Source organism: Centropristis striata, chromosome 20 (genome assembly GCF_030273125.1).
Source record: "Centropristis striata isolate RG_2023a ecotype Rhode Island chromosome 20, C.striata_1.0, whole genome shotgun sequence".
Taxonomy (NCBI): Eukaryota; Metazoa; Chordata; class Actinopteri; order Perciformes; family Serranidae; genus Centropristis; species Centropristis striata.
The window spans coordinates 30061985-30088608 of NC_081536.1; the positions used below are offsets into that span (position 1 = coordinate 30061985).

Sequence of the window (26624 nt, forward strand, 5' to 3'; positions counted from 1 at the left end):
GTAGACAAGAAATCAGAAAGGAAACAGTCGCTGCTGCTAAAGTCTTGAAGAATGAACTCACACTTTAATGTTGAGTTTGTGTTCAGGATACTAAATATCAGAGAGTTTAACAGAAAAGAAGAGCTGGTCACCTGTTTCACCTGAGCTTCTTTGATGCATACAGGCTCATGTGTCTTCACCTCTCGTGTTGTTGTAGTGACAGAGTGAATCTCTCCCTGCAGGTGTGGACTCTGCTATGGATCAGTGTGAGGACAGAGAGGAGGGAGACCCTCCCTCTGAAACCACTCTGTGTGAGGAACATGACGGCCAGACCAAAGCTCAGAGGTGAGATGAGGATCTCTAACTGTCCAGGACTCTTCTCCATGTCAGAGCTCAGCAATCCAATCACCACCATCATTATTCACACTCACCAGCTCCTTTCAGACTGTGTTTTCTGTAAAATTCACTCTATATTGCTGTAAAAAAGCTATGCTGGCTTTTCGTCAGAGGACATTCATGCAGATTCCAAGAATATTGGCTTCCATTCACATTGCAGAACAAAGTGGGAGGAGACAGTAGTGGAGTGTAACAGAGCAGCTGCAGTGCTGCAAAGTGACACTGTACAGTATGTATGTGCTGCAGCAATATGTGTACAGCAAGCAATGTCAGTTTGTTTACAACAAAGCGTCGTAACCCTTTTTGACCAAAGCACTTTCAGGGTCGGCTCAGGCCGGTGCTAGTGCTGGTTCACAGTTGGTTCAACTTGCGAACCAGATGTGATCTTAACCTGTTTGCTTTTCCACAGGCTCTAGAGCCACGTGATTAAGTCACTGTTAACGTCTGTATATGTCTCCGCCCTCTTGGCAAGTATAATAATAACAACAGGCTAGGTCATTTTAATCACTATGGACGCTGAAAACATTCTTATTTACACCGAATGTAAGATCTTAATGTTGGACTTTGTTGTAAGTTAGTTAGCACGCTAGCGATCGCCGGCTAATGTTAGCAAGCTAGCGATCACCTGCTAACATTAGCACATTGCAGTTAAACAAATCAAATAAATGAATGATACACGTTTTAGTTGGTCTCTCTAGCGGCACCGAGTTGGTCTTTTGGGTCACATAACCCCGCCCCCAGCCCCTGACGTGGTGCCGCTTTGGAACCAGTTTTCCCGGACAGGTGCCGGTTCTTTGGCGGTGGAAAACCGGTGCAAACCGGTTTGCAATTAGGCACCGGCCGGGAACCGGCTGTGGTCAAAAAGTCCTATTGTTTGTGTACAATGAGCGACAGCAACGGCAGTGAATTCAAATAATGACTTAAGAACCGTCCGTGATGCTGTTTCTCCCTGTTGAGATTCTAAAGACTCAAGAAAAGTTCTGCATTTTGCTGTACATGATTCAATTACTGTTGAAATCAACTGAGAGGTGTGTTTCTGATAATACGTCACGTATTTATTAATATCTTGTTGGCTCCGCCGGTTCACATCAATCCCTCCTCCTTAATACCCCCAAAGGCGTTACAGAGCCGGATCACTTGATCCCCCCCAACACACCTCTGGCATGTTCAGATTGTCGGCAAAACATTGGCAGTCTGTATACGTATAGATACGTATACATCTCCTAATTCGACTACATTACTATCAACCATTGTGGTCACCCCACAGAATAATTCCTACGGCACACTGCATTGAATACAGTTTTTAACTATACCTGAGGAGTGTAAAAATAAATGATTATCCTGAATTGTGTTTCCAGGAAGCTGGAAAAACCTGAACCCAGCTGTGTATCCATGAAGAGTGACAGGTCTATGCATCAACCTATATTCTTCAAAGATGAACGCCACCCTGTTGATCAAAGGTGATTTCAACTGATAATGAAAACAGGGAGCTTCAGCAGTGTAAAGTGAGGGAGGTAGAGGTATATGGAGGGTTGGTGAGAGCTGTTGGGACTAAACCAAACTGACTGGTGAAGAAAACAGTGAGCTGAAAGCTACAAAAAGCTGCAGGCTGAGCTGTTGATTCTCAGTGGGATCAGCAGGACGAGTAGCTTCAAAACTGAGCCCACTACAACCTCTAAGAGGAAGTAGTCGGCAAAAAGTTCAGACAGCCCACCAAAGGGGTTAAAATAAACACTGAAACATGTCTAAATTGAATATTAATCATGAATCAAGCAAAGCATGATGTTTGTTGTGGGTTCAGTGCAGAATTAATCTTTTTTTCTATCAGGAGGAAGTTGGAAAAACCTGAACCCAGCTGTGTATCCATGAAGAGTGACCGGTCTATGCATCAACCTTTATTCTTCAAAGATGAACGCCACTCTGTTGATCAAAGGTGAGGATTTCAAACTGATAATGAAAACGGGGCACTTCAGCAGTGTACAGTGAGGGAGGGAGAGTTATATGGAGGGTTGGTGAGAGCTGTTGGGACTAAACCAAACTGACTGGTGAAGAAAACAGTGAGCTGAAAGCTACAAAAAGCTGCAGACTGAGCTGTTGATTCTCAGTGGGATCAGCAGGAGTAAACCTTTATCACTACAGGGAGTCGTCTGATTCACTGTTCACCTCCAAACATCTCGTCATGGATCTTTACCTTGTGTGTGTCTCTGTGTGGACAGACATAATGTGAGCTGATTGTTAATGATTCCTCCACAGAGTGGACCAGGAGAACTCAGAGGTTCCCGGTGGTCACTCTGCCCAGCAGCATCAAACACTGGACTCCATATTTGTGGTCTGTACATGTACAACAGCTACTTTTACATCTATTCTGTTCACAATCATCTCCATGCTGCACTGTTGAGACTAGTGGACTGTTAGTCTGTCCAACATGGAGCTGATGTTTGCTTCTGTGATTTTAGTTTGATTCTTTCATTCATATAATATTCTGTTCCAGCTGCTGGAGAAAAATATCATCATTTTTGTGAAGAATGAGCTAAAGAAGATCCATAAGGTTCTGAGCTCAGATTATACAGAATGCTTAGAGGACCAGTGGGAGGATGAGGAGGTGTTGGAGGGTGAGGATGAGGAGCAGAGGAGGAGAAGCAGAGAGGAGTTTCTGAAGATCACACTTCACTTCTTGAAAAGAATGAAGCAGGAGGAGCTGGCTGAATGTCTGCAGAGCAGTAAGTGGATTTAACATGATGAAAGATGAAATGGAGTTTACATTTCCAATCTCTGCTGTAAATATGCTGCACACATCTGCATCAGATCATAAACTGTTTGTCCTCAACTGATGAGCTCAATAAAACTGATGGAGGAGCACTCCATCAGTTTAGAGTTACTCTACAGTAACACTTACATTGTATTTTGTTCATTCAGGAACTCGTGCTGCAGTGTGCCGACGTAAACTGAAGTCCAACCTGAAGAAGAAGTTCCAGTGTGTGTTTGAGGGGATCTCTAAAGCAGGAAACCCGACCCTTCTGAATCAGATCTACACAGAGCTCTACATCACAGAGGGAGGGACTGCAGAGGTCAATGATGAACATGAGGTCAGACAGATTGAAACAGCATCCAGGAAACAGGACAGACCAGAAACAACAATCAGACAAGAAGACATCTTTAAAGCCTCACCTGGAAGAGATAAACCAATCAGAACAGTGCTGACAAAGGGAGTGGCTGGCATTGGGAAAACAGTCTTAACACAGAAGTTGACTCTGGACTGGGCTGAAGACAAAACCAACCAGGACATAATGTTCACATTTCCATTCACTTTCAGAGAGCTGAATGTGTTGAAAGAGAAAAAGTTCAGCTTAATGGAACTTGTTCGTCACTTCTTTACTGAAACCAAAGAAGCAGGAATCTGCAGGTTTGAGAAGTTCCCCGTTGTGTTCATCTTTGATGGTCTGGACGAGTGTCGACTTCCTCTGGACTTCCACAACACTGAGATCCTGACTGATGTCACAGAGTCCACCTCAGTGGATGTGCTGCTGACAAACCTCATCAGGGGGAAACTGCTTCCCTCTGCTCGCCTCTGGATAACCACAAGACCTGCAGCAGCCAATCAGATCCCTGCTGACTGTGTTGACATGGTGACAGAGGTCAGAGGGTTCACTGACCCACAGAAGGAGGAGTACTTCAGGAAGAGATTCAGAGATGAGCAGCAAGCAAACAGAATCATCTCCCACATCAAGACATCCCGAAGCCTCTACATCATGTGCCACATCCCAGTCTTCTGCTGGATCTCTGCTACAGTTCTGGATCTGTTGAAAACCAGAGAGGGAGGAGAGCTGCCCAAGACCCTGACTGAGATGTACATCCACTTCCTGGTGGTTCAGTCCAAAGTGAAGAACATCAAGTATGATGAAAGAGCTGAGACAGATCCACACTGGAGTCCAGAGAACAGGAAGATGATTGAGTCTCTGGGAAAACTGGCTTTTGATCAGCTGCAGAAAGGAAACCTGATCTTCTATGACTCAGACCTGACAGAGTGTGGCTTCGATATCAGAGCAGCCTCAGTGTACTCAGGAGTGTTCACACAGGTCTTTAGAGAGGAGAGAGGACTGTACCAGGACAGGGTGTTCTGCTTCGTCCATCTGAGTGTTCAGGAGTTTCTTGCTGCTCTTCATGTCCATCTGACCTTCATCAACTCTGGAGTCAATCTGATGGAAGAAGAACAAACAATCTTCCACTGGTTGATCCTACTACTAAGCAAACCTGAACCAACACGTCTCTACCAGAGTGCTGTGGACAAGGCCTTACAGAGTCCAAATGGACACCTGGACTTGTTCCTCCGCTTCCTCCTGGGTCTTTCTCTGGAGACCAATCAGACTCTCCTCAGAGGTCTGCTGACACAAACAGGAAGTAGCTCACAGACCAATCAGGAAACAGTCAAATACATCAAGAAGAAGATCAGTGAGGATCTGTCTCCAGAGAGAAGCATCAACCTGTTCCACTGTCTGAATGAACTGAATGATTGTTCTCTAGAGGAGGAGATCCAACAGTCCCTGAGATCAGGACGTCTCTCCAAAGATAAACTGTCTCCTGCTCAGTGGTCAGCTCTGGTCTTCATCTTACTGTCATCAGAAACAGATCTGGACGTCTTTGACCTGAAGAAATACTCTGCTTCAGAGGAGGCTCTTCTGAGGCTGCTGCCAGTGGTCAAAGCCTCCAACAAAGCTCTGTAGGTGCTCACATCACTATCCAGATTAAATGTAGTTTCCAGTGTTCATATTTGTTCTCTCATGTTTTGCTGATTCCTCTCCAGGCTGAGTGGCTGTAACCTCTCAGAGAGAAGCTGTGAAGCTCTGTCCTCAGTCATCAGCTCCCAGTCCTCTAGTCTGAGACACCTGGACCTGAGTAACAACAAGCTGCAGGATTCAGGAGTGAAGTGTATTTCTGCTGGACTGAAGAGTCCAAACTGCAGACTGGAAACTATCAGGTAATTTTGAAAACAGGAAACTGGAAACTATCAGGTTTTTAGACAGCAGGTCTCACTGTGTCTCTGTCTCTGGTTCATGTTTAATGGTGATATGAAGCTGATTGTGACTGTGTCTCTTCCTGCAGGATGGACCATGGTGGACTGCAGTGGTTGAGACCTGGTCTGAGGAAGTGTGAGTGTTTTTCAGCTTTATTCATCAGAACTCAGCTGCACATGTTACAGCACATTTAGACTTTTTTTTGACTGAAGTTGGATGACAACAAAACTAAAATAAATACATTTCATTAAGAGTGGAGCCAACAGAAAGCTGACTTTGTTTCTTCTTCTCTTGACTCTCACTGATTTTATATAAGAGTTTTGTTGCCTTCAGGTGTTGCTCGTAAACTTCACAAGTTTGACGGAAAAAAGTTTTTGTGTTCCTTTAATGCAGCAGTGTTCAAAAACCTACAAGTCATAAACAAAACAGCATAATAAATGTGAAAAGATGTTGAGAAGTTGAATGAAGTGAGTTTAGGTAGATTTACCTTCCAGTTCCTCCCTGACTGGGACCAGATGTACCACACACGCAAAAGAAGTTTTGAGTTTTTTGCTTCTGGCCCCTGGTCAATGAAAAGCACCTTAAAGCCAGTTGGTGGAGCCACAGCCCTCTGATATTCATTTAAAAATCCAGACTGTGGTGAGAGTTTTCTGTAGCAGTGGACAGTTTGACATTTGATGGTCAAAGGTCTGAACTTTGTGCTGAATGTGCTAATAACAGTTTAATAAAGCAGATGGTTTAGAGCTGCTTTGTGCTGCAGTGGAAGATGATGTGTCACTTTTCTTAGTGAGACTTTATTCAGTATGTGTTTATTGATGTGGATCTCCATCAGCTGTCATCCTCGAGTTCACACGAGGAAAAACACAATATTACTGACATGTTTACTCTCATGGTAATTTACTGTTAAACTGTGAAACTTTGAATTATTTTCTTTCAGTAATTGTCAGTAAAGTTGTTAATAAATCAGCAGATGATAACCTGCAGCTGTTTTGTGTCTTGTTCTCTCCATCAGATGTCTGTGAACTGGAACTGGACACAAACACAGTAAACAGAAACCTCAAACTGTCTGACAACAACAGGAAGGTGACATGTGTGGAGAAGGATCAGTCATATCCTGATCATCCAGACAGATTTGACGACTGGTATCAGCTGCTGTGTAGAACTGGTCTGACTGGTCGCTGTTACTGGGAGGTTGAGTGGAGAGGAAAGGTTGAGATATCAGTGAGTTACAGAGGAATCAGGAGGAGAGGAAACAGTAAAGACTGTAGGTTTGGATACAATAATCAGTCCTGGAGTCTGATGTGCTGTCACAGTGGTAGCAGTGTCTACCACAATAACAGTAAAACAGTCCTCTCCTCCTCCTCCTCCTCTGGTAGAGTAGCAGTGTATGTGGACTGTCCTGCTGGCACTCTGTCCTTCTACAGAGTCTCCTCTGACACACTGATCCACCTCCACACCTTCAACACCACATTCACTGAACCTCTTTATCCTGGGTTTGGGCTCAGTTCAACTGGTTCCTCAGTGTCTCTGTGTCCTCTGCAGGTCTGAGAGTCTCTCCTGTGGACAGAAACTCAGAAGATCAGCTGCCAGAATACACTAATATGGGGTTACTTTTGTGTCTTTGTTATTATTAATAAAATTATTATATGTTTAATTGCAAAACGTTCCACACTTAAATCTTTAAAGTTTCGTTTGCAAATCTAAAATTTGTGCTTTTTGTTTAAACTTTTGGACTCTAAAGCAAACCAATTTTTTTCTCCGAATGACATTCATACATCATAATCACAAATGTATTTTACTTTCAATTAAACATTTTAATTTCGGTGTTGAGAGTTTTGCAATCAAAGCCGTTCTATTTGGCTGCATAATAAAGACACAAAAGTAAGCCTGAAGCATGAAGTATGAAATATGATATGTGCATTAGCCTCTGAGTTTCTTTCTGTGAGGAGGCTCTGAGTGTCTGCAGGTTCAGATGAGACCTTGTAGATGTTCCACACTCTCATGTAGAGATTTTGCTCGGTATGCATCCTGCGTCATTAAGGCATTAATATCTGAGAAAGGAGGCAGTAAACTCTCTGTCCATGCGTCCCAGGGATACGACTCATTTTCCCCATGAAGAACGACACATTATGAACAACAAAGTGGTGTTAAAATGACAGAAACAAGCAGAAAAACCTGCTGTTAGCAGACCAGACAAGTGCTATCCCGTGTTCTCGGTCTCGCCACACGTTAGTTTAGCCACGTCACCAACAACTCACCAGTCAACACGGATTTAACTTCAACAATTAAGACCATGAACTTCATAGTAGCAATGAAGTGCCATTTCCACTGTTCGACCATGTTAAAACCTCTGGGGGACGTACTGTAATGAAATAAAGAAAACACTGGTGGCTGTGAATGAAAAAAACTTTGAACGTCTGCACATACATCCCCATCCCCATAAGATCAAGTTTTTCTCGAGTATGCAGAAAAAGGAAGAAAAAAAGTTTTCGTTTGAATTTTGATAGTTTACTTTTTCTTTTTACTATATATACAGTGGTAGAATGTAACTAAGTGTATTTACTCATGTAATGTCCTTAAGTACAAATTTGAGGTACTTGTTCTTGAATATTTCTATTTTATGTAACTTTATACTTCTACTTCACTACATTTTGAGGCAAATATTTAAATTTTTACTCCACTACATTTAGCTTACAGCTTTAGTTACTTTTCAGGTTGAGATATAACATGACCTGTAGTGGAGTAATTTCACAGTGTGGTATTAGTACTTTTACTTAAGTAAGCGATCTGAATAACGTTTCCACCACTGAATTTCACAAATAATGAAACTTCTATAAGTAACTTAATTTAATTTACCAGCAAAATATTAAATCCCAAAAAATATTTGGCAAAAATATATTGCCCTCCTTTAAAATACTGATCTAAGACTGTATTTAAATATCACTGGAAATCTATAACTCAATAATTGTAAATTGACAAAAACATTAAGATTACTTTGTCTTTTCAATTTTATTCAAAGCCCTTATAAGACCCAAGTTTTATGTTTTTCTATTTTTTCTTGATATTGTATTGTTTATGTATGTAAATTCAGTCATCTTATAGTAAATGTTTGTTCTTTACTTTGTAACATGCAATTGACAATAAAAAAATACTGATACTTTTGCTTCAGTAAGTTTGGACTGCAGTACTTTTACTTGCAGTGGAGTAACTGTGTGGTATTACTACTTTAAATTATTGGTGGAATGGAGGCTTAATAAGTACACTAACTCAAGTACTGTACTTAACTACACTTTTGTGGTACTTGTATTGTACTTGAGTGTGTCCAGACATGCAACTTTATACTTATATATTTTCCAAATATTGTACTTTTTACTCCACTACATTTACATAAAAAACATTTTAACATAAAAAACATGATCATTTGAAAGTTATTAGACATTTTTTTTATAAATTAAATCTGATAAAAGTATATTAAATATCTAAAATTAGCCCTACCTGGACAATAAAATGCCGCTTACAGAAATGCATCAAAAATAACAATCCAGGAATTGTATTGTTTTTGTATATAAATCCCGTCATCTAATAGTAAATGTTTGTTCTTTACTTTTGCTGGGATCCACATTCAAGCCACAGATGAATTATGTTCATTTGTGTATGTTGAACTGACTTGAATGGGAAATGCAACAGCATCTTCAGAGATCAAGGAGATTTTCGCAGAAGATGGGATGGACTCCAGACGAAGGACAGTCTTCCTGTTTAATTATCTCACTGTACCAATAAACTGCCTTTTGTTACTGCTTTAACACAAAATAGTAGCTGGTATATTCATATATGAAACCAAAAGGTGATGCAGATGTGTAAAAGCCAAACCAGGGATCAATGCCGGACTCCTAAAGGGGCGTGGCCTCCTCTCGTTTGGCAATATTGTGAACGTAAAGAATAATTTATTTATAATTAATTTATATTTTCTTTTGCTAACATATTGATATTTACACAGATAACAGTCACATTCAGTCACATTAACAAAGAGGACGTTCGTAAACTGTTTTGACAAAATCTCGCAAGACTTTGAAGCTAAGGCATCAGATCTTGCGGGAGTTGCCTGTTGAGACAGAGACAGGTCTTATCAGTGAACCGTCTCACTTCTAACCTGTCTAAAATATCTGTATACATCCCTCAGACTGCATATAAAGACTGACATATATAGAGAGATTCTATAAAAAGAGTTATATGTGCAGTATTTGTTTATATAAAGAGTATTACATACAGTTGATGATACATCCGGATTCTAAATGACTCCGGGAGCATTTTTCGACGTAACACCAGCACAGTTGCCCAACTCCTGCTCGCTCAGCCAATAATGCTGCGTTCGATTGCACTTTCATTCATTCATTACCATTAACCGCTTATCCGCAATCGGGTCGCGGGGGGCTGGAGCCTATCCCAGCTGTCATTGGGCGAGAGGCGGGGTACACCCTGGACAGGCATATAGAGACAGACAATCACACTCTCATTCACACCTACGGGCAATTTAGAGTCACCAATTGGACTGTGGGAGGAAGCCGGAGAACCCGGTGAGAACCCACGCTGACATGGGGAGAACATGCAAACTCCACACAGAAGAGCCGCAGGCGGGAGGCGAACGGGCGACCCTCTAGCTGTGAGGCGAGAGCGCTAACCACTACACCACCGTGTAGACCCGATTGCACTTGGAACTCGGAAAGATCCGAGTTGCAAATTCCGACTTCCGAGGTAAATTCGTTTCATTGCTCAGCCTCGGAAAACATGGCCGGCCACAGCAAATTGATGTTTGTTTGGATGTCTTTTGAGCATTTCAAAAGTATTCTGGAGAAGTACATCAGCCACCTAAGAGAGAGAGAAAGAGAAAAACTATTTTTAAAGAATACACTTTTTACTGTGCTTTTTCTACGCTCACACAAACTCTTTAATTAACAGAGTGGGAGTGCAAATACCACTACAAAGTAACCCTACACTTTTAGTAACAGAAATGCAAAATTAAACGACACATAACAGACTAAATGTTGAAGATAAAGTGAAAGTTTACCCATATATATATATATATACATATATAAACACGAGATGGCTCATACACGCTGTTAGCCAATGGAGACCTCAGAGTTGTGGTTATGCTCCTGCATACTCAAGAATAATTTTAACCATGTCATCAAAAAAAAAAAGACAAAAAATGTACAAAAGAGATAAATTAAAGCAGCAAGAAGCGATGAACTGGCCCGAGCAGAGTGCACTGCAAATTATTTGGTTCTTACCAAGATAAAAAAAACTTTGTGTCTCTTTTGGTCATTTTACACACACACACACACACACACACATGCTATTGCTCTACCTACCTGCTTAATGTTTATTTATGAAAGTCCATGGTTAAAATTATTCTTGAGTATGCAGGAACATAACCACAACTCTGAGGTTTATAACAAACCAAACCGTTTGAAAATGGGTTCAAAATGAATCAAACTGGTTATTTAAATGCTACATGAACTGATGTTATGAGTGGGTAAGATGGCCGCCACACTAGGACGTCGGTTTCCATTGGCGAACAGTGTGCGTGAGCCATCTAGTGTATATATATATATATATGAGTGCATGAGTGCAAATACTATACAAAGTAATCCTACTCTTTTAGTAACACAAATGCTAAATTAAACGACACATAACAGACTAAATGTTGAAGATAACGTGACTGTTTACCTCTCACGGTGTGTTGCGCCATTTTGCTTTGACGTTTTCCACGTATGTCCGACATACTCGGGCTGCTTGGATCCTACCCGAATTCCCGAGTCGGAATCCCAAGTTCAAGGGCCGTTCTATTGCACTTTTCCGACTCGGAGGTCGGATTTTCCCGAGTTCCGAGTGCAATCGAACGCAGCATAAGAGGCGCCGTACGGCGTAACGCGTCACCACAGGAACCCAAAGGAGGAGATGGACATCTCACACCTTAGGATCGGACCTATGGATCGGACACACAGGATTAAACCAAACACTCCATAGAATAAACAAGCTGGCACCCTACAGGGCTCTGCAGTCACTGCAGTGAACCAGAAACAGTCAAACATGCTGGGAGAATGCAAGATGTACGATGCTGAAAGAAAGAGACTTTTAGAGCAGGGTGCACCGTGCCTTTAACCAGATATGATGAAACTGCAATTTTAAATATGTTTACAGTGCCGTAACTTAACATATTTCATGCTCAAATGCATGTTTAACAGTATAAATAGGAATACAAAAGGTTTGAAGCAAATAAAAAATAACCACATACTGTGATTTTCCACTTCAGGTGAGGATGTGGGCCTCCAGTTGCCCATCCCTGTTCTAGAGGACGGGAAACACAGTAACACCCTGGAAAGTCTTCTTGGGGAAAAATCATGCAAAGAAAACAAGCCCCTGTTTAATTACCTGAGGGAAACAGGACTTATAGAGAGAATTTAGTTATGTATTTAATTATTTATAATTGTATATAAAATGCTATTATTTACACTATTGTTTCCCCCCTTTTCCCGTTTAATCATTTATTTATCTTAATTTTATTATTATTATTATTATTATTATTATTATTATTATTATTACTATTATTACTATTATTTTTATTTTATTTTATTTTATTTTATTTTTAAACATTTTTAAACATTTTTTATCAGTATTATTATTATTTTCTCTCCTTATTTTCCTGTCAATCTACTGCTCCACCACTCCAGTCGTCCAGTAGGTGGCGGTAATGCTCCTGTACGTTGGTCTGCCAACCGCTAATAAAACTCAAAAGAAGAAGAAGAAGAAGAACGCGTCATCGCACCGGAAGCTGTCAGTCGTCGGTGTAAACCGTAAACAGGTAGGATGTTCGGTTGGTTCTGTCCCTGTTTACTCCCTCTGTACCCGGGTTAGACCTCCGCACCGCGACCCGCCTCAGGACCAGGACCACAGCCGAGAAGAGCCGAGAAGAGCCGAGCGCAGCATGAATGAGACGGAGGGGCTCCGGTTCCGGCGCGTTCACCGGCCGCAGGTCATCACCGACGAGCTGCCGGAGCACCGCTACAAGGGGACCGGGTAAGACCGGGACCGGGTCAGACCGGGACCACTGATGGAGATAACAGGGAGGGGTTCTGTCACATTTATTGATCTCTAACGGTTATTGATCCGCGCACAGGAGGAAAGTAACTGAGTACATTTACTCTCCTGTCGTTACATACAGTGGAGAGTAACGTTACGTCACTCCGTTACTAATTATCTTCCACAGAGGAAAGTAAATAATGCTACATTACACACCAGAAGACTTTGAAAAGATTTGGAAAGACTCCTGGAAGACTATCAGCTCACATCTAAAGACATGTGTTTAGAGTTTCTAGTCTCACACTGAGATTTTAGACAGACTGTGAATCTTGCAGGGTAACTATATAAAAGACTACAACTAGATTATTTTAGCATTTTTTCCCATCATGCAATTTTTTTCCCCATCATGCTCTTAGTAAAAACCTACAAAAATGGAGGAGAAACAGCTTTTGGCTCCAGCTGCTCGAGTGTGTGCAGTGGTTTGTGTTGAAAAAAAAAACAACAACAAAAAGAAGAGAAGACGCCACAAAATGTAAATAAAATTATAAATAAAATTCAGTTAAATATCAGAAACATGTTTAACCATATCAGAAATTAAAATACAAAACACAATAAAATATCTGAAAACTGTCAGGAAAGAAAAAAAAATAATATTGATAAAATATTTGTAAAATGCCAGAAATAATTTTTAAAAAGATCAATGAAATATCAGAAAACATGAAACTGAACATAAAGTGATTATTCAGTTTTTGATCACTGACTGTTAACTGAGGAGGAAAGTAACTAAGTAAATATACTCAGTATACATCATCTATTAAAAATCAGCATCAGGAAAAGTACCTGAGTAAAAAAAAAAACAGCTAAAGTATATAAATGCATAAAATTCTACAATATATCAATAAAATATCTGGAAAAGCCAGAAATATTGTCTATAAAATTAAATTATGAAATTATGAATTATGAAATTCAGTAAAATATCAGAAACAAGTTTAACCATATCAGAAATTATACACAAAAATCAATAAAACATCTGAAAAATGTCAGGAAAGAGTATTTACTCTCCTGGAGTTAAATACTGTGTGGACATACTCGTACTTTATTTAGTATTTTCTGCTCCTGTGTACTTGTACTCACATCTACATACATCTGTATAATTTGATAACGTTTATCTAACATTACTATAAAGTAACTTTAGTACTTTCGTTATAGATTATTACAACTAAATAATATAAAATTATTTAATATTACGGATTCATTTTCCAGCAGTTTATGGATTCATTAAAATGCTATTTACCAGCTGCATGTAATGAAGTAACTAAGTACATTTACTTCATTTATTTCAAGCATATATCAATAATATCAGTGAAAATAAATACATAAAATCAGGAAAATACAAAAGTAACATATCTGGAAAATGTCAGGAAGACTTTCTAAAAAATAAAAAATTCAGTAAAAGATCTGAAAAATGTCAGGATGAATGTTTAAACCGTTAAGGAAAATATATATTTTTTAAATCAAGAAAATATCAGAAAAATATAACACAACAAACATTTGTGAAATATATATAGGAAAATTAAAAACAGAAAAAAAACAATTAGGAAAATATCTGTGAAATGTCACGATAAATGTTTAAACATATCAGGAAAAAGTCACACAACAAAAATGAATAAAACATGTGAATAATGAATAAAATGTGACAGTGATGTGTGCTGCTGTGGACAAGTAAACGATCTTTCTGACGCTGTTATCTGTGAAATCTTCACCAGACTCCATTGATAAAAACAGTAATTTAAGCTGACAGAACACACGATTAGTTTGTGTTTGAAACTGATATAATGTGACCTGGACGGAGAAAAACAGAACCAGCTGCAGGTGGTAATAAAATTAATGTTGTAAATAAAAAGAGAAGAGGACCGAGGACAGATCCCTGAGGAACTCTTTGTGTTTGCGTCTCAGCACGTACAGTGGGAAGGTGTTCCAAGTGACGCTGCTCTCTCTGGGCGGCTTCCTGCTTCTTCCTCTCCTCGTCATCATCCTCATCATCGAGTCTCCCATCCACCCCGAAGTCTTCAGGTGAGGACAGCACGCTGCAATGGGAAAATGTTTAATAAAATGATTTAAAATATTTTAAAATTATTAGAAATGTTTTTTAATTATTTTTCAAAAAAAATAATTGTTACAAAAACATATGTTTTAATATGATTATAAATGCTTTTACATTTCCAAAAATGAGAAAGATTATTTAAAATGATTCAAAATGTTTTTTGTTTTTTTAAAAGTTAAGGTTTAAAAAAATATTTAAAATTATTTCAAAAAAGATTAAAAATTGTTTTGAAAATATTTCAAATGTTTAGAACATTTTAAAAAAATGATTTAAAATGTTTAAAAAAATATATTTTTTTAAATCTGAAAACCTGACCAGGGCTGTGAAAGACAAGAAGTCTTTTCTGTTTACTGTGTTTGTACCTGTGCAATTATTAGTTTCAAACTTCCATCACATTTACCGTGATATTTAGAGGAAGGAAGTTGTAATAATTAGAAAAAACATATTGAATTTTTTTATTACTATATAATTATTATTACTATTATAATTTGTTATATTTTCAGAATAAAATTACATTATTACTAAAAGGAATAATTTGTGATATTTTCAGAATAAAATTGCATTATTCATTTTTTACTGATGAATATTATTAATGTGTGCAGCCTGAAGGAGCCGCCGCTGATGACGGGCTGCTGGGAGCCGAACCTGAAGCTGCGTCAGGCTCACAGACTCTACGAGGACCAGATCCTCGGACCGGAGTCCATCGCCACCATCGGAGGTCCTTTACATCAGGATTTATTATTTAATATACACTAAAATCTGTTTCATTTTCACTCAGTGTTTTATTCATAAATCAATTCTTATTTATAATTAAATGTATTTATATCCATTCTATATGAAGCAGATTTCTGTAAATGTGAGCAGAGCTGAAATAAGAGTGGAAGTGAATCCGAGCTGACAGATGTTCGTCTCTTCTGTCTGCAGATGTTTTGTTTACGGGAACAGCTGACGGGAAGATCCTGAAGCTGATTGGTCGGAGGATTCACACGGTGGCGAGACTCGGGAAGCCGCCATGTGGTGAGAAAACTTCATCAAAATCAAACAGAAACATCTTACTGCTCCGTCAGTCAGGAAACATCCAATAATAATAATAACAATAGTGCATTTTATTTATAGGCGCCTGTAAGGTCACCTTACAATAAACAATTAAAAATAAAACAATAATAATAAAACAGCAATGGCAGTAATAATAAACAACAATAAAACAGTACAGAGAAAAATTATCAACATTAATACAATTATGAATATATTAGTGGTAGACTATTATGGATCAATAAAACTGTTTGATCTCCGTCCGGTGATTCATCAGGCTCCTCAGAGGACGAGTGGAGCTGTGGGCGACCGCTGGGCCTCCGAGCCGGACCCAACGGGACTCTGATCGTAGCCGACGCCTACCTGGGTCTGTTCCAGGTCCAGCCCACCACAGGTGCTCCTCCTCCTCCTCCTCCTCCTGCTTCTCCTGCTGCTCCTCCTCATCTTCCTACCCCTCCCCTTCTCTACCTGCTCCTCCTCCTGCAGCTTCTCCTCCTGCTCATCCTGCTTTTCCAGCTCCTCCTCCTGCTCCTCTTTTTCCTCTCTCTCCTCCTCTTGCCCCTTCTCCTGCTCCTCCTGCTCCCTCCCTCCTCCTCCTCCGCCTCCAGCTCCTGCTCCTCCTCCTCCTTCTCCTCCTGCAGCTCCTCCTCCTCTCTCTCCTCCTGCTTTTCCAGCTCCTGCTCTTCCTCCTCCTCCTCCTCCTACTGCTGCTCTTTTCTCCTCCTCCTCCTCCTCTCTCTCCTCCTGCTTTTCCAGCTCCTGCTCTTCCTCTTCTTCTGCCTCCTGCTCCTCTCTCCTCCTCCTCCTTCTCCTCCTGCAGCTCCTCCTGCTCCTGCTCCCCTCCTCCTCCTCCTCCTCCTCCTCCTGCTCCTCTCTCCTCCTCCTCTCTCTCCTCCTTCTTTTCCAGCTCCTGCTCTTCCTCCTCCTCCGCCTACTGCTCCTCTTTTCTCCTCCTCCTCCTCCTGCAGCTCCTCCTGCTCCTCTCTCCTCCTCCTCCTCCTGCTCCTGCTCCCCTCCTCCTCCTGCTCCTCTCTCCTCCTCCTCTCTCTCCTCCTTCTTTTCCAGCTCCTGCTCTTCCTCCTCTTCCTGCTCCTCTTCCTCTCTCTGTCCTCCTCTTGCTTCTCCTGTTGTTGTTGTTGTTGTTGTTGTTGTTGTTTACCTCGGTGGTGTCTCTGGACAGGTGAAGCGACGCGGCTGGTGGTGGGCGGTCAGCTGGTGGCGGGCAGGAAGCTGTCGTTCATAAACGACGTGGCGGTGACGGCGGACGGGAAGAAGCTGTACTTCACCGACTCCAGCAGCAGGTGGCAGCGCAGAGACTACCTGCAGCTCATCATGGAGGCCACGGCCGACGGCAGGTACACACACACACACACACACCTGGACCACGGCAGGTACACACACACACCTGGCCCATAGTAGGTACACACACACACCTGGGCCACGGCAGGTACACACAAACACACACGCAAAGACACGTGTCTTAGATTTTAACTTTTTAAGTTAAATAATCCAGTCATATATTCTGTCAGTCTGCTTTTTCTGTTGTTGATTAATATTATAAATAATATCAAATGAATGAAATTCAGTTTTATTCCATTTATTTGCACGATGTGTTTAAATTAAATGAATATTAAATGTAAGCTGCATTAGTTGAATTAAAATGGAAATAAACAATTTAATAATAAAATAGATGTTTATTAATGTATTAAAATTAAACAGCATTACATATAATGTAAACAATATAATCATTATATATTTATTTATGTTGGATTTCTCTACACATTATAAAACTTTCAGTAAAATCCTGTTCTCTGATCTCGCTGCTGCAGAAACGGGACACTTCCTGCAGGTGTTTTCACATTAAAAGCCTTCCTGTTCCCGCTGTAATAAGAGCTGTGTGTTGTCAGAGTGTTGGAGTTCGACATGGAGAGCCGGGAGCTGACCGTCGTCATGGAGAACTTGCGATTCCCAAATGGCATCCAGTTGCTTCCTGACGAGGAGTCGGTGCTGGTGGCCGAGACCACCATGGCCCGGATCCGCAGGTAAACCGGACTCACCTGGACTCACCTGTGTGTGTCTGTGGGTGTGTGTGTCTGCAGTCTCTGTTAAGCGTCTCCTTTCTCTGTCAGAGTCCACGTCGCCGGTCTGAATAAAGGCGGGATGGACACGTTCATGGACAACCTGCCCGGCTTCCCAGACAACATCCGGCCGAGCTCCTCCGGAGGTTACTGGGTGGCCATGTCGGCGGTGCGGCCCAACCCCGGCTTCTCCATGCTGGACTTCCTGTCCCAGAGACCCTGGATCAAGAAATTCATCTTCAAGGTACAGAGAGACGCAGAACGAATCCTAAAATTAGTCAGTAGTTTAGAACGAGTCCTAATATGAGTCTGTAGTTTAGAATGAGTCCTAAAATGAGTCAGCAGTTTTGAACGAGTCCTAAAATGAGTCAGTATTTTAGAACGAGTCCTACAATGAGTCAGCATTTTGGAACAAGTCCTAAAATGAGTCTGTAGTTTAAAACAAGTTCTAAAATGAGTCAGCAGTTTTGAACGAGTCCTAAAATGAGTCAGTTTAGAACAAGTCCTAAAATGAGTCAGTAGTTTAGAACGAGTCCTTAAATGAGTTAGTATTTTAGAACGAGTCCTTAAATGAGTTAGTATTTTAGAACGAGTCCTAAAATGAGTCTGTAGTTTTGAACGAGTCCTAAAATGAGTCTGTAGTTTAGAATGATTTCTAAAATGAGTCTGTAGTTTTGAATGAGTTCTAAAATTAGTCAGTATTTTAGAACGAGTTCTAAAATTAGTCAGTATTTTAGAACGAGTCCTTAAATGAGTTAGTAGTTTAGAACGAGTCTCTGTAAAACAGAGAAGAGAGACAATTTAAATTCTCATAAAATGGCTTAAACTATCAATTTGGAACTTACGTTGATAATTATGCCCAAATTACCATATTCATATTCAGTAAAGGCTGAAGGAATTTGCAGCTCTTCTCATAGAAGAGGTTGATATGTCTCACTCATGTCCAACCTTTATTGGACAATTTGTGTCTTCTAAGGACTGGAGTCTGGAGACCTCCTGCTGGCTCAGATGATTTATCCCAGAAGCTTTTCAGACAGGACCGTTCTCGCGTCTGTGTCCTCTGTGAGAGAACAAAGACTCAGAGGCCATTATAAGAGTGGGAAAATGTCAAATGTTGCTGCCTTTTACATTCAAATCAGCCAAATATGCACAAGTGAACGAAATCCATCTATGGTAAACCAAACATGATCCAGTGACGACTCAACTCCAATCAGCCAATCAGTGTGCAGATGTAAAAGAAACGTGATGTAATGACGATTAGTAAACTCTGTATTCCTCCTCCAGCTCTTCAGCCAGGACATCCTGATGAAGTTCGTCCCTCGCTACAGTCTGGTGGCGGAGCTCCACGACGGCGGCGTCTGCACCCGGAGCTTCCACGACCCCAACGGCCTGGTGGCGGCATACGTCAGCGAGGTCCACGAGCACGACGGGAGTCTGTACCTGGGCTCCTTCCGCTCGCCGTACATCGCCAAGCTGGACCTCGGCACGGTGTGAAAGAACTGCCGGGCGCATGGACGGACATTAGTGGCGAGGTCTGAAGCCGTGATGAGGCGGTGGCAATCAGGGAGGTGGAATGAAAACCGATGTTTTGTCTCAGATGGCGGTCGACGCCACCAACGGGTCAGCCTGTTACATTTCCTGTTCACTGTTTTGTTTTGTTTCATGGTCGCCATGAGCCACACTCTGAATTTACATCCTCCCTTCTCCAGTTATAGCTTCTTCTGAAACTCAGGTTCTGATCGTGGAACAAAAAGCGCTTGGACCCGATCCGTTGCAGCCCCCTGATTGGTCCTGTGCATGTGCAACTCTTTAGTTAGTTTAACTCCGGCTTCTTTTCTAATCAAAACTTGACTGTTAAAGCAGCTCCAGGGAACTTTTAACTGGTCATTAAACCTCAGCAGACCCGAGGAACCATTTCAATATTCTAAGAACCTCTCATTGTGTCCACGAACAATCCGAGTTCTTAGAACGCCACTTTGACAAACTGCTTTATGAGTTGGTACTTTTTCCAACGAGGTCTAAAATTAGCCAATGTTTTTGAACGAGTCCTGAAATCAGTCTGCGTTTTCAAACGATTCCTAAAATCAGTCTGTGTTTTCTAACGAGTCCGAAAATGAGCCAGTAGTTTTGAACGAGTCTTAAAATCATTCAGTATTTCAGAACGAGTTCTAAAATGAGTCCATTTATACGAACGAATCTTAAAATGAGCATTTAAATGAGTCAGTAGTTGTGAACGAGTCCTAAAATGAGCACATTTTTGAATGAGTCATATGGTGAGTCTGTAGTTTAGAACGAGTACTAAAATGAGTCAGTATTTTAGAACGAGTCCTTAAATGAGTTTGCATTTTCGAAAGAGTCCTAAAATCAGTCTGTATTTTCTAACGAGTCCTAAAATGAGTCAGTAGTTTTGAATGAGTCCTAAAATGAGCCAGTAGTTTTGAATGAGTCCTAAAATGAGCCAGTAGTTTTGAACGAGTCTAAAAATGAGTCAATATTTCAGAACGAGTTCTAAAATGAGTCAATTTATACAAACGAGTCTTAAATGAATCAGTATTTGTGAACGAGTCCTAAAATGAGTACATTTTTGTAAAAGAGTCCTAAAATGAGCCAGTATTATTTAATGAGTCCTATGATGAGTCTGTAGTTTAGAACGAGTCCTAAAATGATTCATTAGTTTGGAACAAGTCCTAAAATGAGTAAATTTTTACAAACGAGTCCTAACATGAGTCAGTATTTCAGAAGCAGTCCTAAAATGAGTCAATTTTTACGAACGAGTCCTAAAGTGAGTCAGTATTTTTGAACGAGTCCTATGATGAGTGTTATTTTGAACGAGTCCTAAATGATTCATTAGTTTGGAACGAGTCCTTAAATGAGTAAGTAGTTTTGAATTAATCTGTATTTTAGAGTCTGAAAACCCTGAAAACACAAAAGGCAATCCAGACTTTACTGACCACACAAAGTGGTTTGGAATCGTCCACCGCCCCTCCAGCTTTCTTCACGCCAGCATTCCAGTTGGTGGCGAGAACGCATTAAGAAGGTTTGTAGTTCTCAGAAAATGCAGAATATGTCCTGCAGAAGAAGACGAGACCATCAGCTCAGACTCCAGATCAGCAAAACATGTTGGTGTGTTGCGTTTCTGTAATCCACAGATACATTTCGATGCTAAAAGCTGTGCAGAGCCGCCGCCGTCCTGTTGTTGAAAGTTTTGTTTGTTTGTTTTTTTAAAGATTATTTAAGATTATTTTGTTTATTTAACGTGACCTTGACCAGGTTGTTCTGGTTCGTGTCGTGAGAACGGGTCATTTACTGTTTAACCCAAACATGTTTTTGGTTAAAAAAAAAAAAAGGTAGATTTAAATTTACCTGTGGTGGGAAAAGTCAGTGCCAACTTTTATTTCGGCAGCTGGGTTGCCCCGCCCACTTCCTGGGCGCTGTGCCGCCGGTCACCACGCCAAGAGTCTGGTGCTCATAGAAACACTAATTTCTGTCAACAGGGGGCGCCAAACTCAACAGAAAATAAAAGTTCCATTCAGCTGCTTTAAAAGATTTATTTAGATGTTTGGTCATCGTGAGGCGTCTCAGACACTGAGTCAGTAATAAAAAGTTCTCGAGTCACAAACTGGTACGCGTCACATTAAGTAACTAACACAATATTTATTCTGTCCTTTTCTTGAGGAAACATCTCGAGATAACGATGATGAAAATGAGCCACTGGCTGACGATCGACCTTTCTTTGTTCACGTCGTAATTGTAGTTCAGAGTTTTATGTTCAAACGAGGATACAAAAGTCGTTTTAGTCTCTCAACGATCTTTTTCTTCAGATTTAAAGTCAGTGTTTCTGTTAGTTTGTACCTTTCTGCTTCTTTTGTATAAAACCTGAATTAAATCTGCAGCTTAAATAAAATCTGTTAATTTATTCAACAAATATTCATTTGATAAATCTAATTAAAACCCCTTCATTACATCACAAACAGTTTATTATTATTAATCTGTAAATGAATCAACTTTAAATTAAAGGAAATGTTCTTTTTTTGATTATTTCAGACTTGTTTTATTTTATTTAAATTCTGCTCTGAGGGGGACAGGAGACAGGTGAGATGGACAGGTGAGAGGTGGACAGGTGAGAGGAGAACATGTGGACAGGTGAGAGACGAACATGTGGACAGGTGAGAGGAGGACATGTGGACAGGTGAGAGGAGGACATGTGGACAGATGAGAGGAGGACATGTGGACAGGTGAGAGACGAACATGTGGACAGGTGAGAGGAGGACATGTGGACAGGTGAGAGACGAACATGTGGACAGGTGAGAGGAGGACATGTGGACAGGTGAGAGACGAACATGTGGACAGGTGAGAGGAGGAAAGGTGGACAGATGAGAGGAGGACAGGTGATGGACAGGTGAAAGGATGAGAGGAGGACATGTGGACAGGTGAGAGACAAACATGTGGACAGGTGAGAGGATGACATGTGGACAGGTGAGAGGAGGACCTGTGATGGATACATTAGAGGTGGACAGGTGAGAGGTGGACAGGTGATGGACAGGTGAGAGGAGGACAGGTGATGGACAGGTGAGAGGAGGACAGGTGATGGACAGGTGGACAGCAGGGTAGCATCTCAGGTGCAGGTGATGAAGGACGGTTGGTGTCTCAGGTGTTGCACTGCAGCAGCAGGGTCCTGGTCTCGTTCTTCCAGGGGACCACCCAGACCACCGTGTGACACTGCAACGTCTGGAATGACAGGAAGTGGAATTTTCAAATTAAAACGAGTCGGCTGCAGACGAACTTCAGGATATAGACGTCTGAGACTCACCTGCTGCAGACGACCTTTGGGCTGGAAGTCGCAGTCCGTCAGCTTGTTGTGGTCTCGTTTCCTGCAGACGGTTCTGGAGATGTCCAGCTCGGCCTCGTAGCGAACGCCCTTCACCACCTGAAACACAAACCTGAGTCACACGAGGCTTGGCGTCAGCTTTTCACCTTTTGCCGTGTTTGCGGCGTCCTACCTGCCGCTGGGCGCCGCGGACGGCGGAGGGTCTGAAGAGGAAGGCGTCGTTTGATTGGTGGTTGTAGAAGCGTGCGGCGGAGAGGAGCGCCTTCTGGAGGCCGCCGTCGTCACCGCTGATGTTGGACGGCGAGCCGGGCATGATGGCGCCTACCACTGACATAACGCCTGCAGGAAGACGACAGTCAACCGGCGACCTTTGACCCCAGTAACCTGTATAAACTGCGTTTGCTGTCGCACAAATCTCATTTTTTCTGATTTAATTTTTTTGTTCCACATGAAAAATTTGTCAATAAATTATTATTATTATTATTATTATTATTATTATTATTATTATTATTGTTAATAAGTGATTTTTACTATTTGCTGCTGCAGAACAATGTGAGAATATAGACAATAAATATTCATATTTAGTTTTAAATTGTATTTCTCTATTTTCTTTTTCAGACATTTTGTTGATTTTCAGGAAAATAAAAATCTATAAATAAATAACTAAACCAATTTATATTTGAATGATTAATTCAACCTGCAAAAATCCAATTTAAATGACAATATATTAATGAATAAATAAATAAATTCAAATAAATACAAAAATAGATTTTTATTTTATGAATAATCTATCATAATTTAATAAAATAAATTAAATGCATATTCATATTCATATAAAATACAGATAAAAACATTTATGGTAAAATACAAATTAGAAAAAATATTTATAATTTTAATATTTTTGGAACATTAAACAGGTGAACAAGTCTTTTTGTAATTAATAATTAATTAATTTCAGTGATAAAAAACTCCATAATCACACAAGGATTATTCTGCTTTATATATATATATATATATATATATATATATATATATATATATATATATATATATAATGTATAATATATTAAATAAAACAAGAATTACCAGCAGGAACTCAGTGTGTGACTTCCTGATTATTTAAATATTTTATATTCTGTTATTTCAGACAAACTTCAGCCTCTGACTGTCTCATGTTGTCAGTCAGCAGAAAAACTTTTTTTTAAATCTGAACAAACTGCAGAGAAACTTTAAAACATTTAGAGAAGAAGAAGGAAGCAGGAAGTGACAGTTTTACCCAGAGCGGAGAGCAGCAGCAGCAGCCTCTTCACTCCCATCATGCACTCTGTCAGCACTTCCTGTCAGGCAGCGCTCCACTCCTCTGCTGGTGATGTCACTTCCTGTCAGGAGAGGCAAGTTTACCCTGCAGCTCTCAGGTGAGTCACACAGCAAGATGTGCCTGAAGTCACTCAGGTATTCATGGATTATTATTATTATTATTATTACTGATGCACGTATGTCTCCGTAGGGCCCATTTAACCACACACACACACACACACACACACACACACACACACACACATCCTGTTAAAAAAAAAGTAATCGCTTTAAATGCATCACGTTTTCATGTTTAATCTCGACCTGAAAAGAGACGAAAACTGTCAGATAAATGCAGGATTATAAACTATAACAATTACAGTTTTTCTCAGTCGCTTTGGTGCATTTCTCACATCACTATTTACATCTGCACAATAGTTAATGCATTTCTCAAAACAATTAGTACAAACTGCTAACAAACTGCAAAACCTAGTTGATAACCTTTAAAAACGTGTCACTTGCTCAAAATGGATCGCTCATTCCTCAAAAGCAGTATTCGTGTCAATGAAAGTATCAGTGTCATCAAGATGAAAAGTCCTGACACCATGTTTATGAACAAGAAAGTCAAATGTCTCTGTCATGTTTTCATTATGACAGTTTACTCTGTAAATGTTTTTCAATGCAAAAAAGTCAGATCTTGGTGACGCTACCTGAAAATGCTCAAGACAGACTATATACTATTTGAAAACTACAGTAAAATTACACATTACTGTATTTAGTGAGGTAACTGAGTACAACACACTGAATATGTATGTTTCACATTTTTTGTTGCATATGCTCTTTTAATTCTCCTTATTTACAACAAACATAAAGTCCCTTTGGGTAGAGCTGTGACAGTGTCACAGTGTTGTAGAAATGGTCCAAACTATGTTCTGATTGGTTCATATATGTTGTAAAGTGTTTATGGGTTTATGGATTCAGCTCTGAGTGATTGTAGAGAAGTGGCTTATCATTGGTTGCAACTAAAGCTTCACACAGCGGAATGACTATTAAGCATTCACTAGTATAGTTAATTTTGACTGACATGACATAAGCAATGATGTTATAAAACAGCAGAGAGTTGTATGAAAGCACTTGATGACTGTCCAAAAGCATTTGTAATATGTTGTAAGGAATGAGAAACTGCTACTATGATGAGCACAAATGACTAAATGTTGTGCAAATGTTAATAGTGATGTGAGAAATGCAACAAAGCGAATGAGAAAAACTGTAATAATTATAATTACTTAACTTCACAAACAGAGCAAAGATTATTTGTCAGATATCTCTGAGTCTCTTGTTCATGGTCCAAGAGAATAAATACATAAATAACATTTTTAAATAAAGAAAAAAAAATGGTAAATTAATATAAAGGTTATTAAAAATCAAGCAGAAATAGTAATTATTTTTTCTCTATAAGCATAGTATCCCAATATTTTTGCAGGGCAATATATCGATTCATGGCCGCCAAGTATCGATATTTAGTGTTCCCATGGCCGGCGGGCTGTCAGAATTTTTTTTTGCCGGAGGACGACTTTCAGGAATATACTGGAGATACTGGTATCATGTGAAACTATCTATACTATGTAAACTGTCTAAGGAATCTATAGGCATCATGTGTGTTAGGATATCGTGTCGGGAAGTTGTCAAAATAACGCTGAAAAGTTCCGCTTTTTTTAGAGCAGTGAAGCTTGTTGTTTGTGAAAGTTTGATAAAATGCTGTAGTTGTTGTCATCCATACATGTTTGATATTAGTTCACTTCAGTTTGACTGAATACTTTGTTGGTCAGTCTGTGGGTTTGACTCTCATTGTGGAGAAATAAAAAGACTGAAGTGAGATGAATAGACTGAGAATTTTCTCTTATTTCACAAAACAATTCCTGATTGAATTTAAGTTTGTGGACACAAAATGCAGTTAAATCACAGCTGTATTTTATCACAGTACTCACCATGTCGCAAAAATGTTTAAAATCACAATATGGTATCGTGACTCAAGTATCGGGATACTAACCAGTACTTACTGAAGCACCTTTGGCAGCCATAGACGGATTACCACATGGCCAAAGTGGTTGTGTGCCCAGGGCCCGAGAGCCAATAGGGGCCCTTGGCCTTCAGATTTTTTTTTTTAATTTTTTTTTATGGTACAATTTAAAAATATATTGGAATGAATGTGGCTTTGAAAATGTAGTATGATGATGAAATCAATGAAATGCTTTAGAAATTATAATATTAAATCAGTAATGTGTGATGACACAATACGCTGGTCGCTGGGGTCAAAGTTGAAAAAGGTGCGTTTAAAATGGAGACGTGGGCTCTCAGTGGATCAGCTAAAAGAAAACAGAGGAAAGAAAAAGCTGAAACCACACTATGTAATTGGCCGTAGAGGCCAAACTGGTCTGAGGGTTGGACTGTGATTACTTTATCAAGGACTTTTCCTCGAAGAAGGCCAGGAAAAAGCCGGTGGTTTAGGTGAGTATTTTCTAGGACTGTAGCCGGTATCTGAGTGACGTGTTCGACCCCCCCGTCGGACGGTCGGTCTGAACACATTAGCGCGATTTAGTGCATTTGTTTATTACCATGACAACATGACTCCTCCTTGGCATGTGCCTGTATTTGTGTGTGTAAGTGCGTCTGTGTGCGCCGGCCAGCGCGAGGCAGAGAGAGTATTAATGGGACACTCTGGATTGATAGTTTCGTTTTTAAAAATAGGTGGTTACCTATATTTTAATTAATACTGCAAGGGCTGGCTATTTGAGCTTTCTGTCTCTCCCATAATATAT

At 40.3% G+C, this 26624-nt stretch overlaps 3 protein-coding genes across 3 annotated transcripts; 2 read left to right on the forward strand and 1 right to left on the reverse strand.

The window, feature by feature from the left end:
• The first annotated feature begins 235 nt into the window (after nt 1–235).
• LOC131993960 (NACHT, LRR and PYD domains-containing protein 4E-like) lies at nt 236–7263 on the forward strand. The gene is given in 8 exon segments (XM_059360037.1): nt 236–324; nt 1734–1835; nt 2204–2308; nt 2629–2704; nt 2867–3095; nt 3292–5350; nt 5476–5522; nt 6400–7263. Coding segments are annotated over 8 exon segments (3243 nt in total). The 3' UTR covers nt 6936–7263.
• A 4960-nt stretch (nt 7264–12223) lies between these two features.
• On the forward strand, nt 12224–21156 carry apmap (adipocyte plasma membrane associated protein). The gene is made up of 9 exons (XM_059359615.1): nt 12224–12464; nt 14424–14540; nt 15174–15289; nt 15496–15588; nt 15881–15997; nt 16784–16958; nt 17511–17645; nt 17733–17925; nt 18966–21156. Exons 1-9 carry the CDS (start codon nt 12373–12375, stop codon nt 19173–19175), a joined length of 1248 nt encoding a protein of 415 aa, XP_059215598.1. The 5' UTR covers nt 12224–12372; the 3' UTR covers nt 19176–21156.
• Nucleotides 21157–22230: 1074 nt separating this feature from the next.
• Nucleotides 22231–23814, reverse strand: LOC131993623 (cystatin-F). The gene is made up of 4 exons (XM_059359616.1): nt 23786–23814; nt 22682–22848; nt 22492–22608; nt 22231–22409 (listed from the first exon to the last, which is right to left on the reverse strand). Exons 2-4 carry the CDS (start codon nt 22841–22843, stop codon nt 22329–22331), a joined length of 360 nt encoding a protein of 119 aa, XP_059215599.1. The 5' UTR covers nt 22844–22848; nt 23786–23814; the 3' UTR covers nt 22231–22328.
• Between the last annotated feature and the right edge of the window lie 2810 nt (nt 23815–26624).

Coding starts and splice junctions, on each gene's coding strand:
- apmap (XM_059359615.1), top strand. CDS start 12,373: ATGAATGAGACGGAGGGGCTCCGGTTCCGGCGCGTTCACCGGCCGCAG. Junction 14,541..15,173: donor ATCCACCCCGAAGTCTTCAG/GTGAGGACAGCA, acceptor TAATGTGTGCAG/CCTGAAGGAGCCGCCGCTGA. Junction 15,589..15,880: donor ACTCGGGAAGCCGCCATGTG/GTGAGAAAACTT, acceptor GTGATTCATCAG/GCTCCTCAGAGGACGAGTGG.
- LOC131993623 (XM_059359616.1), bottom strand. CDS start 22,843: ATGTCAGTGGTAGGCGCCATCATGCCCGGCTCGCCGTCCAACATCAGC. Junction 22,609..22,681: donor TCCGCGGCGCCCAGCGGCAG/GTAGGACGCCGC, acceptor TTTGTGTTTCAG/GTGGTGAAGGGCGTTCGCTA. Junction 22,410..22,491: donor CCAAAGGTCGTCTGCAGCAG/GTGAGTCTCAGA, acceptor CTGTCATTCCAG/ACGTTGCAGTGTCACACGGT.